This window comes from Pelecanus crispus, chromosome 5 (genome assembly GCF_030463565.1).
Source record: "Pelecanus crispus isolate bPelCri1 chromosome 5, bPelCri1.pri, whole genome shotgun sequence".
NCBI classification, from domain to species: domain Eukaryota; kingdom Metazoa; phylum Chordata; class Aves; order Pelecaniformes; family Pelecanidae; genus Pelecanus; species Pelecanus crispus.
In genome coordinates, this window is record NC_134647.1 from 6325064 (window position 1) to 6338239 (window position 13176).

The 13176-nt window shown below is 39.7% G+C and overlaps 1 protein-coding gene across 1 annotated transcript in view; it reads left to right on the plus strand.

Annotated features, from left to right (window-relative positions):
* The window catches only part of LRP1B (LDL receptor related protein 1B), a 584315-nt gene that overhangs the window by 204227 nt on the left and 366912 nt on the right, over positions 1-13176 (plus strand). The window contains exons 3-4 of the mRNA XM_075711708.1: positions 4368-4487; positions 5833-5961. Coding sequence (XP_075567823.1) covers positions 4391-4487; positions 5833-5961 — 226 coding nt within the window. The 5' untranslated portion in view covers positions 4368-4390. The remainder of the gene's footprint in view (positions 1-4367; positions 4488-5832; positions 5962-13176) is intronic.

Sequence of the window (13176 nt, forward strand, 5' to 3'; positions counted from 1 at the left end):
TGGCTTTTATAACTTTAAATTTCCTATTTATAGAATAATAGAATAGAATCGTTTAGGTTGGAAAAGACCTTTAAGATCATCCAGTCCAACCATTAAGCTAACACTACCAAGTCCACACTAAACCAATCAAGGGTAGACTAGACTAAACCATGTCCCAAAGTGCCACATCTACCCGTTTTTTGAACACTTCCAGGGATGGTGACTCCACCACCTCTCTGGGCAGCCTGTTCCAATGCTTGACCATCCTTTCCATAAAGAAATTTTTCCTAATTTCCAACCTAAACCTCCCCTGGCGCAGCTTGAGCCCATTTCCCCTTGTCCTATTGCTAACTACTTGGGAGAAGAGACCAACACCCACCTCACTACAACCTCCTTTCAGGTAGCTGTAGAGAGCGATAAGGTCTCCCCTCAGCCTCCTCTTCTCCAGACTAAACAATCCCAGTTCCCTCAGCCGCTCCTCATAAGGCCTGTGCTCCAGACCCTGCACCAGCCTTGTTGCCTTTCTCTGAACACGCTCCAGCACCTCAATGTCTTCCTTGTATTGAGGGGACCAAAATTGGACACAGTATTCCAGGTGCGGCCTCACCAGCGCCGAGTACAGGGGGACAATCACTTCCCTGCTCCTGCTGGCCACACTATTCCTGACACAAGCCAGGATGCTGTTGGCCTTCTTGGCCACCTGGGCACACTGCTGGCTCATGTTCAGCCGGCTGTCGACCAACACCCCCAGGTCCTTTTCGGCCAGGCAGCTTTCCAGCCACTCTTCCCCAAGCCTGTAGCGTTGCATGGGGTTGTTGTGACCCAAGTGCAGGACCCGGCACTTGGCCTTGTTGAACCTCATCCAGTTGGCCTCGGCCCATCGGTCCAGCCTGTCCAGGTCCCTCTGCAGGGCCATCCTACCCTCCAGCAGATCGACACTCCTACCCAGTTTGGTGCCATCTGCAAACTTACTGAGGGTGCACTCAATCCCCTCATCCAGATCATCGATAAAGATATTAAACAAGGCTGGCCCCAAAACAGAGCCCTGGGGAACACCGCTCATGACTGGCCGCCAACTGGACTTAACTCCATTCACCACTACTCTCTGGGCTCGGCCACCCAACCAGTTTTTTACCCAGCAAAGAGTACGCCCGTCCAAGCCATGAGCTGCCAGCTTCCTAAGGAGAATATTATGGGAGACAGTGTCAAAAGCTTTGCTAAAGTCCAGGTAAATGACATCCACAGCCTTTCCATCATCTACCAGGCGGGTCACCAGGTCATAAAAGGAGATCAGGTTGGTCAAGCAGGACCTGCCTTTCATAAACCCATGCTGGCTGGGCCTGATCCCCTGATTGACCTGCACTTGCCTGTTGAGCAAGTTTGGAGCATTAAAAATATCAGTGTTCACTGCTTCATGATTTTTCTTTGCCTCCTCACCTCTTCCCAAGAAGCCTGTTACAAATCTAACCAAATGATAAATATATATACTGTCTTCCATAGCAGCTCCTTCAATACTTCAAACATCTCTGGAGGCAAGCAAACTCCATTTTCTTCCACGGGTTTTCAGGATCAGTTGCTTAAAATGAAAAAAACAGAAGAACAAAAGACTAAAATAGAAGATATATTTGCTTACCCTTGATGTTGTTGTATTTTTTGCTTTTCCACTTGTGGATTCTGCTGGCTGGTTTAGCAGATCAGCAATAGAGCAAAAACTTTCTGGGGCACAGAGGTGTCTCTCACACAGGCAATAAGAAAGCTCTTCACTGCAGCTGTGAACAGAGGCAAATTACTGTTGTAATAATCTGATGGATAATTTAGTAGGGGGGGAAATGTTAGTTTGAAGTCAGAAACATATGGCAGTCAAGAGTGATTCTTAGATGGCTTTGTGGGAAAGTCTGGTGTGTTTGAAGAATTCCCGGCTGACTGCCTGGCCAGCCATCTCCCTCCAGGGAAACTGGTAAAAGTATATTGAGTGTAAAATTTGAGGCAAGTGATAGGTTGCTTCTTTTCCTAGCTGGCTAAAAAAAAAGAAGACATTTTGTTTTTCTTAGTGGTCCCGTTTTAACTGTCTCAAACCATTGTTGAGAGTGGACCATGAAGCATGTATTTTGAGAAAACGAATTTGAAATGAATTCATTAATTGATCAATAGGATCAGACAGCATTCACAATGAAGTGAATGTAAGGACTTGCGTAAGAGAAGGAAGTACAAGTAGAATACCTCCTCAGAGAAGCCCTTTCTAAAAGCATAGCAGATGGGATGAGGACACCAACAAAGTTGTGAGAGACAGCGTGAAAAAGAAAAAAAGTGCAGAAAGAATGAGGGTTGAGATGTGTGACAAGAAATATTTTTGGCAGAAATGGGCTATCCACAGCACTTCAGCTATACTTACTGTAAGGAAAATGCAAACGTTTTGTTGTTAAAAGCCACCCATACGATACTGCAACGATTTAAAATCAATGAAATGCAACAGTTTTTGTAAAAAATATGAGCAGACAGACTGTTTTTATTAATTTCCCCTTAATGGATCTCACTTGTCTATCTATCATTGCTGTCCTGCGGCAGCCTTTACTGGCTGTGTGCAGGTCCCACTGTTCTGGTTTAAGCTGCTGGCTGGCTGCATCCATTATGGAAAGAGTGCAAACAAGCCAAGTGCCGCTTGAGTCAAAGAGTTATCATCCGGTAAAAGCTCCTGGCTGTATAGCATAGGGCAAATATTTGAGGAAGAAAATTATAGGTTGTAAAGGATGGTCGATCCATGTTTGCTTAGAAAATGAAATGTATATGTCGATTTTGTTCAGATAGAAATATTAAATAAACAGATACCACCTAATCAGCCTTGGTTCCAGCTCCACACCTTGGCGTGCAGTCCCATTTTAGGTTGCCTTTAGGGGAGTTTCGTGGTTTGCATTCTGCGTGGGACCCGTTCTTGGAAAGGTGTAATAGATTTAAGGACTGGACTAGGGACAAGAAACCAACAAAGCAAGCTATGGCCAAAAAAATGTATTATCTTCCTATTCACAAGGGCACAAAAGGCAGAGAAATAACCCACAAAACTTTGAAAAAGGGCAGATTTAGACAGTGGATGGTTTAGCAGCCTCTAGTCAGTCTGTAGATTGTGTGGATTACAGAATTCTGGGGAATGCCCTGTGATAATTGCATGAAAGCCCTTTGGTTTTAGAGTAGTTGCATTAGAGTAAGCAGTAACTTCGGGTGCCAGCCACATCCACTTTTCTCCCAAAATTTCAGCTTTATTTTGACACCTGCAGACATTCCAGAATTGAAACCCCAGGGCTCAGATGCTGATGCAGACTCTTCTTCATTTTCATTCCACTATCAAATAGAACTTGATGAATAATGATCAGACGGATTAAAACTGCCTACATACTGAACTACAGACTTCTCTTTTTCTTTAGGACATACCCAGTTACTTAAAGCCAACCCTGTAACAGAACCTTTCTCTGTCCATTTGCAGATTTTTTTTCCGATCCGTCTGCATATAGGTTAGAAAAAGATCTTCAGATCAGCTCCTTAAGCTGTTTTCCTCAATCCTTGTGCTATTTTCCTGGAGGGAAAACTGTTGCTGCTCATTAAAATGCTATTTTTTTTATCAGCAAAATGATTGATACACGTCATACAGCTTGGGTCTGGGAAGCATTTGAGGTTTTTTAGTTTGTTTTCATGCTGTTTCATGCTGGAAATCATTCCAGTGTATATTTCTACAATATTTCCTCTGGTTGTTAGCCTCATGCCTTGTGCTGGTGGTATGTATTTAAGCAATAGATTCTGTGAAGGACTTCAATAGTAATGACATATACCATGTCCACTGTTTATCCAATGTTACGTGCCCAGCGTTAAATTATTGAGCCAGAATGTATTCCCATTGATTGCTGTGAAGGTTATATGTGTATCAGTAAATCAAAACAAGCTTTAAAAAGATAGAAAATCAATTGATATGAGGAATAGGAAAGACATAGATGTTGAAACCTTTGTCGTAACCTTGGCTGGTTTTTATAACGATAATCTAACTGCCTGAGCTTTGGTGGTTTTTTTTTTCCCCAGTCATTGCTTTGACTGAAAATGACTGATGTGCGAAAAATGGATGTCTAAGCAGAGCAACAGTACACCTTGATAATAAATTTGTGAGCACCTTTTGATAGCAATAAAATGCTGATTTCTGTTTATTAACTTGCTGAAACGCAATTTTCAAAGCAGGCGTTTTGCAATGTATTATGTGTCATATTTCCAAAACCAGCTAACGTAAATGGTGGTGGTGTTTCCTTCCTGAGACGTGCACTTACATACATATACAAGTTTCTGAAGTTTGCAGTTTAGAAATGATAATGAAAATACTTAGTAACATTTTGCTCTAAATAATATTATTACAGAATTGCTACCCAAATGCCAACAGATGAATTGCCAGTACAAATGTGCCATTACCAGGAACGGCACCAGGTGTTACTGTGGAGACGGGTATGAAGCGAGCAGCGATGGAAGAAGCTGCACAGGTAAGCAAGAAATACCCGGCAAAATTAACACCCGGGTTTCCTGATGGTTCCCTGACGGCTGTCAGGGGCAGAGAGCCGGCGGTGGGCTGCCGCACTGCTGCTTCCTCGCCCATCTTTAAAGGTGTTTTCGGCAGGAACGAGCGTGGGCTTGTGGGGCAGGTGGGGGGAAAGAGTCCCCCTCCGAAACGAGAGTCAGGGACTCCCTGCTGATGCTCTGGTGCTTCCGTGCCCGTGCCCCAGCAGTCTCCATTCTCAAGTTGCTGGGAGGAAAGCATCCCCGGGCAGGCTGGAGGAGGCGGGGAGCTTTCCCACCGCTCAGGCAAGCTTACAGCTCTTTTTTGCCAGCTGTCCTCCAGACCTCACTACCAGGAGACCCTGTAAAACTCGTAGCGTTTTGCCTTGTGCCCGTAAAGTCACACCTAGATTGGAATTTGATAAACGAACACTCCCAGATTGTACGACTCTGCTGGGAATGTTATTTCAGCATAATTAATTGTAGACTGAAATTGGTGTTCTTTTCCATTTTGTAAATATATGACTTCTTAATTCTCTATCCAGGTATTTGTTTCTTGTTTTATTTTTTCTCTTTTTATAATCAGATTGGAATTCTGTTGCCTTATATGTGTGCTCATTACCAATCACTCCTCTCTCCAAGTAATAGTGCTAAGCCAGATTCTTCATAAATATAATTTATTATAAGTTCTTTCGCTCTACGGTTGTCATGTTTTGTGATTGAAAATATACCTGAGGAAATAATTTCAACAGCAGTTTTTTTAAAATGTCAGTTTTTTACTTAAACCCTCAACCACTGTTAAATAGCATACCTTGATTTTATGGTATTATGCCAATATACCCTAGTTGAGAAAATTGTTCTTTATATCTATTAGAGAAATATATGGTTTTTGATGTAGTGGATGATGGTTTAATGTAGAAGTTGTGACAGTTCATTTAAGACATTGCCAGCATAAATAGGTTGAGAAGGATAATCAATTATTTCCTCCCTTGAAATGTTGCTTCATTCATCGACCCTGATAACTGGTGGTCTCTAGTACTAGCAAGAACCCAAATGTCTCCCTAACATGATGTAGACATTGGATACTACTTAAACAAATGAAGGTTTCATCTTTCAAAATTAATAGATATTAAACTTGAAAGCTCCTGACCTTCTGTTTGGTTACTGGAATAATTTCAACAGCCAAAATCCGTGATAAGGTCATAGCTTGAGAAGGGGGGAAAAAAGCATCATACCATAATGACTTAATGACTTTTCTCTTAGAATTCTGATTTTTTGTTTAATTTCTTTTCTTTCTAATCCTTAAACAAGATCTCATTAATGTCCCTTTAGATTTGAATGAATGTAACACATATGGAAGCTGCAGCCAGATGTGTATAAATACAGATGGATCATACACTTGCAGCTGTGTGGAGGGTTATGTACTTCAGCCTGATGACAAATCCTGCAAGGCCAAAAATGGTAAGTTTTAACATACGTCTTTTTACCTTAATGAAAATATTTTGTGTTTTGGTCCTATCTAGAGGATACATATGAAAAGATAGGCAGAGACAAACACAGAAGAGATGGACTTTCCTTCATTCTACTACAAAAAGCCACACAACAACCCTAGAAAAACTTTTCACGTATTACGACAATACTCCAAGAGAATTATTAGAAGTTATTATATGGTTATTATTAATTAAAGTGAAATATTCAATTCAGCCAAGATTAGAACAGTTCCCAGTTTTCCTGTTCATAAATAAATCAAAGGTTTTCCTCGCACAAACAAAATAGGCTATTTACTCTGGGAAGACAAGGGAGATACTGAGAAGACAGAGGAAATGATCGTGGGGTAATTGTACCCTTAGGAGAAAAAAAAGACATGAGATTGCTTTGTCCTTGCAATATCCCAAGAGGTGAATTTCATGATACGCATATTCACACTAGGCTTTTTGTTGCTTAGTGCATTTTTTCATTAGTAATAGTGAATTGGGTATTTGAGGAAATTAGTGAATTGTGTTTAATGAAGCAGTATGGTACACAGTACTTTCTTACTCAGCATATTGAATTAACAAGGCTTTTATATTAAAAAAAAAAAGCTCCTTAAGCAATTATTCAACATCCACAGTGATTCAACATCCAAGTATAAAGCCATGTTTGTTATATATTTTTTGAGTCTTCCTTTTTGTAGTTATTTTGCCATCAGAAAATAGGAAGGTCTGCTGGGTTTTTTTGGGGTTTCCTCACGTGAAGAGCATTGCTAAGTATGTTCTCACTTCAGCACCAGTAAGAGTTACAGAGTTTTTTACGGCTTGTACCAAGTATTGTATTGATCCACACAACATAGCTGAGCAATTTTTTTAAAAATCCACAGTAAAATATTGTTAGATAAGAAGGCACATACAAAGTAAAAATATTTTAATATTCTTCTTCCTCCACTACATGAAAATCAATAACGCAATTCTAGATTGGGAAATCCTCATGGTGCCAGCACCGGGCTTGAGATAAGCCTTTGCGTTTCCCTTCTTAGATCCAGCAGACTGCGTACCAACTGAGCATTGTAGTGAGCTGTCAGTGTCTCCGTGGTCTTGATGAATCAGATTAACAGAGAAGAACTACTCCCCTGTCTTTCTTAATACTTCCATCGTGTTTATTTTAAGGTAGTTTTCATCTTTTCTATTATTTTCAGAAGGGAATCACTAGTCATTAATCGGAGAAGTCACTGAAGGACAGTACAAATCAAGATCATGGTGCTGCGAAGAAATAAGTGTTGCTCATTTCATTGGTTTTGTGTGTAAACACAACTTTTCCTTGTATTAATGCTGGATTACATTATCAATATGATGAATATTTGGGTCAAATACTTCATAGGGCACAGAGGTCAAAAAGATGCTGGGTACAATAATGAAGGTGCTTTTATCGCAGAGCTTGGCAAGAGCTGCAATGTCTTACAATAGCTTATGTTGCTTCACTGGGCCTGACACGGTGTGGAAAATGGTGGGGTTTCCATGTACTGGCAGGTCGCTTTCCTACACCCTTACCGCTGTATTCATAACTTCACTGATCATACAAGCTGCTTTCTACAAGTTTCTGCCTTGTAGGATAATGTTCGAGCAGGGACAAAAGCAAAGTGCGGCCCTGCACAAATGGACTGATGAAAAGTAACTAAAACGTGTAATGGATCACAGGTCAAAAATGAGTCCATGTCATTTCATCGCGCAGGGGAAGAGGTACTACCCTGGTATGTGTAAGTAGGATTATTACTTGCAAGATGTATGAAGTAATCCTCCTACTTATTCAACGCTGGGAAGTCTTCAGCTGGGATATGACATCCAGTGAGGGGCATCGCACAAGGCAGCCGTGGATCAGTAGAACAGAATCCAGGAAAAAAAGGTGTCTAAGAAAAAAAAAAAAGGCACTTAGAAAAATTAACAACTTTTTTTTTCCTTAAAAAGCCTAAAGAAAATAAGGGTGGAAAGAGCAAACTATCCGCTTTGTCTACATTTGACGGAAGTAGTTGTCAAATAGATAAAGAAAATGAGCTAAGGAATATTCTGCTCTGTGTGTAAAAGCTATGAAAGATAAGAAGCAGCAGTAGAGGTTTAGGTTAGGTTAGGCATTATGTAAAACTTCCAATGTTAAGAACAGCAGATCTGCTAAGAATATAAATTGCCGTACACGTCGAGATCCTAGATACGGCGCGGTACGCGACACCAAACTATCAGCCCTTTGCCGCGTCTTCGTTGTCTCTGTAAATCGAGTGGGAGGTCGCTGGATATTTCTGAGCAGAGGAGCGGGGGACGCGGCGGGGGCCCCGTTACCAAAGGGGTGGAGCAGGCGACGCCTTCGTGAGCCCGGCGCCGGGTGCGGTGGCCGCTGGAGATGGCCCGCGGCTCTTGGGCGGCCTCGGAGCCCCTCCCCGCACAACTGTCTTTCGGCAGGTGGTATGGTACAATTAGCAACGAAGTTGACAGAAGCTACTTTTTTATTACCCTCCAGGCAGCCAAAAGCTTGGCTGTGAAGGTGGTAAGGTTTATCCCTCATTAAATTCTGCATTTTCTTCCTCAGCTCATTTAAATAACTTTGGAGCCAGAAACTTTTAGCTGCACGGTACCTTTGGGAAAGGTGTTAAAATAGGTATCAAAACAGCTGGGGGCACACCGTGTCTTTTTCCAGACTTTTTAACCACATTTTCTTTTATGAATAAAGAAGCAGTTAATGACTTCTTCGGAGGTGAAAATGAAACAAAATATAGCTTTGCTGAACAGAGTTTTAGAACTTCTTTGTTTACCAAGTTGATATGCCTATATTGCAAGGCCTGCACTTGATGAAAAGAATATTTAAGGAAACAAAATGACAGAATTGGAAATCTTTAGCTGAGGAAAAAACCTCACCTTTCTTCTAGAAGTTCCTGGTGTGTTTTCTACCTGCACAGCCTATATAGAGAGAAATGCCATGTGGTAAGAAGCATTCGTCATGTAGATAAAGCAGGATGAACTGATGATGATTAAAGCAAAAAGCTTTTTCTGATTTTTAATAAACTTTTATCATTCTTAAATTCATTTCACCACACAGTTTTCTTGTAAGATCTCACAGCACTAAGTTTTGAGGGTTTAGAAATAAAGCAGCCCGTTTGTGGGGCATATTGCGGATAAACACCGAAAATTAATTTCAAAATAAATTTGGACTGCATTTTATTCAACACTACTAAATATTTTTCAGACTCTTATACAATACATGTATTGCTAAGAGCACAGTACTTGTAATTTACAGTGCATACCTCAGGAGAAGGGTTTTTAAGCTGCTTGTAAACACTGAATTCTGGGGTTTTATCCTTTTCATATCATTGTAGTGAATAAAAAAAAATTGCTTCCATTTCTGAAGCTTTTCTTTCAGAGGAGAAGTAGGACTGTTGGCAGAGCAAAACGCCTTATTTTCTGATTTGTTGTGACATCACTTATTGATCTGTATTTTAGACAAGATTAGGGAGGGGGGAAATGCAAGTCTTTCATCTTTTCCACTACTCTATCTTAAACATAATTCAAAGGAAGATGCTTTCATTTTAGTCAAGAGGGATGAATCATAAAACTGTCCCAGATTAGAGAGCTATTCACTTCTTATCTTTCCTATAAAATTAAAAAAAAAAAAGAGAAAACTCCTGAAAAAATAACACGCATGACGTCCAGTTTTTTGAAAAGCTGCTGTCAGCTCACTGTAACTCATCCTAGATCTGTCCACTAAACTTTCAAGCTTTGTAGATTCTGTTCTTGAGGAACAGAGAAGCAGTTTTTGTGAGGAAGAAGACATGGGGGTTTTTTTAATCTTCTTTTCTGTTTTTCATTTGCATTATACAATACAGCAAGATGCTTTAAACATTTTTTGTATTTTTTTAGGAAATTTTAATATTTTTCTATAGTTTTATCATTAAAATAATTTTACTGTTTTTTTTTTTTTTAATAAGCAGTTATGAAATCAGCCTTTATCTGAGCAACACTGAAATAAGCAGGTTGCCTACCCTACTGTGAAAAAACATGATTAACTGATGCAGTCCATTGAATTATTTCATGTATGGGCTGCTTGAAAAATATAATTTCAAGCTCAGTAATCTAGTTTCTGGATAAGTTCTGCCAGAACACAGATGTATTTTTAATGTTTAATAGTGCCTGCTGAGCAGAACCTCTTAGCAGTGCCACGAGTCCTTATGATTCCTTTGTCTGCAGCCAGGTTTGATTACAACTGTTGCTCAGGAGGTTTGACGCTAATTCTTTTTCAGAATTCCCTTATGTCTTAGACTTTAATACTAAAACACAACCTTTCTCCAGAGTTCAGTGAAGTATTAAATCCTCGTTACAGTTTTCCGTAGGTCGGTTCAAAACAGTGCAAGAAAGAATCTGGTTCTCTGTTGCAACCCTGGACAACTGAAGAACCACGCTGGCTTTGTAACAGCAAACAGCTCCCGTGTAGCTCCTTCCTCTTGAAGGCTTTGTAGATTGCAGAGAATGGAAATATCTTAACAGCAAAAAAAAAAGGAGCAAAAATAATAATAAAGGATTTTTCACGCTGCTGCTGGTTGGGAAAGGAATGATTGAATCCAGAATTAGGCAGTGGTATTACTTTGTGGGAAGGGAGGAGCTGAGCACAGAGCTGTTAGATGGAAAAAGAATCCCAAAACTTAGCAGGAGGCAGGTGGAAGCACACCTTTTGCACCAGTCTGGAAACTCTCAGGGGTGAGTTGGTGACAGAGACAGAAGCTCTTAAGTCTGGCTCTCTTCTTCTGATGGGTAGCAGAAGTTTCTCAGAGGAGGGGAAAAGAGAGATTTACACACACCAGCCACCTGTTGACTGCAAATGGACCTACCTGGCAGATTTCAAATAAAATTGCTTACTAAGAAGCCAACCGCCTTCTCTTCTGGAAAAAGCAAGAGTAGGAAGCTTCACACATGGCTTACACCACAAGAGGTTATTTCACAAATAAGTTGAATCCCTTCAGTTGTTAGAGATCTTCCGAAATTTTTTAAAAAATTCTTATGCATGGATATGATTGATGTATTTGTGGAAGTGAACTTGAGGCGGATGAGGACAATCAGTAAGTCTGGAAAGTAATGCTACAGAAGTGTGGGATTTACTGGGGAGGGAAAAAATACATTACAAGGTAGAATATACATTAGGGAATGAGACTAGGAAAAGAATAAATGAAATCCACTTTAGAAAGAATACATGCTGATCCGTTATAGCAAAGAAGGTTTTTATGTAACCAAAAAAACCCCAAACAAACTAAAAAACCTCAACAAAAGACATGTTTAAATAAAAGCAGATAGTACCAAAGAACAGAATTTAACACCTGCTTCTGTGGATTTGAGTGCGACCACTGAGCACTGTATTCACTGAAGCATTTTTTTTTCTCTTTAATCAACTTGCTGATGAAGTATTATTTGTCAAATCCTTTTATTTATGCAATTTTTTTTCTCCATTTAGACAGATGGAATTTCTTAGCAAAATTTTGAAATCTTTATTAAGTAGAATGTTGATTGAAAGTACTACATTTCAATACAGCATTTAAACATTGATTTATTCCTTTGAATACAAGCAGATTACATTGGGGGGAGAGCTCTTGACTTGGCAACACAAATATTTTCACATATGCTTGCAACTGCAGTGTGAGTTTCTACATTTTAGGGTAATTTTTTTAATAACAACATCCAAAAGTTTGCCCACTTGACAACAATATTTAATTTAACAAAAAACAGGACAAATAGACATGTTGCAGTAGTGTTGACCATGTTGAAAAGGACAACTTTCCTTTAAATAATTCTCATGAGCATACCTCATTGCAAAATTAAACATCACTGTTATTCCAGTTCAACCTGAAGCAATTTTCAGGGTCACCGTATCTTCCTCTCTCAGGGAACCTTCTCATGAGGTCCTGATCAGCTCAGTCTCGCTTGGAGCAGGGCTCGGAATGCTGAACAACATCTAACAGGAAGCGGATTTTTCAGGAAGCAGTTTCTCTATCCTCTGTCTTAAACACATAGATCTGTCTGATGTTTTTTTCCAGCCAATTCACATAATATTTTGTGTCATCAGCAGTTATTCATTATAAACTGAAGCAAAGCGATGTTACCCTACCGTTTCTAATGAAGGAGCTCTTCCTAGAAAAAAAAAAAGAGAGAAACTGCTGGCATATGGTTTTGATGTAGATATCCCCCTTACAGTTCTGGGTTAACTGGGACCTTATTTCAGTTTAAAGTCTAGTTCTAGAACACGATGTGACTCAGTTTCAGCAGTGTATGAAATGCACCACATCTAACAGACTCCTCATCATACTGAGACTAAGATTCATTTGCAGTTGCCTAAGTCAGATGCATAATTTCAAAACAGCCCTGGATGTTCGAGACAGTAATGCAATTAAAAATACACCTGAAGCAAGAACAGATGCTTTTGTGCCCAATAGCACGCATCTCAATGCTAAAAATACTTTGTCTCAATTAGAATTGTTTGTTCCTCTGCGTGGATAGTTTAACCTTTTGAAGTTTTAACTTGAACTGGAACATTTTGTATTTTAAGATAAATATTCTTCACTGTCGGGGTTATTGTTTCCTTCATTATTCACACATTACTCAAGTATTTTATAAATTGTTAGCAGGATTTCTAGGCAAAGTGATTCAGGTGACTATGACAACACTTCAGGTTGCATAGAATATCTGCATATGAATTGCTGCTTCATAGTTCTTTTTTGTTTGTTGATTGTGACATTAATGGTAACCCAATGGAAACTGCATTCTCTGCTCCCTTTTTTGCTGTCAGGAAGCTCCATTGCATGACGCTTTCTCCTCTATAATGCATGGTGTTAGGCCCACCGTCTGTATGAAGTCACCAAGTTTCATTGCATTGGGGTTTTTATTACATCAGGTTTTAAATTTTTTAGCAGTACCCACTCCTCAGTTTTTGTCTCATTTTACAGACTCTAATATGAAAAATGCCTTACTGTTTCATGTGTACTCATAAGTTCTGCAGATTTTCCTGGCCTTTATTCTTTTTGAAATGCCAGTAATCTGGATAGAAATAATTTGCATAACTTGTATTTCATTTTATGACTTAGGCATGAAAAATGTTGCAATAATGATACTTGGAATTAAACAGAAGCAGTGGGGCTAGGGTAATTAATTTTCTTTAATGATGTGAACCATTAGAACA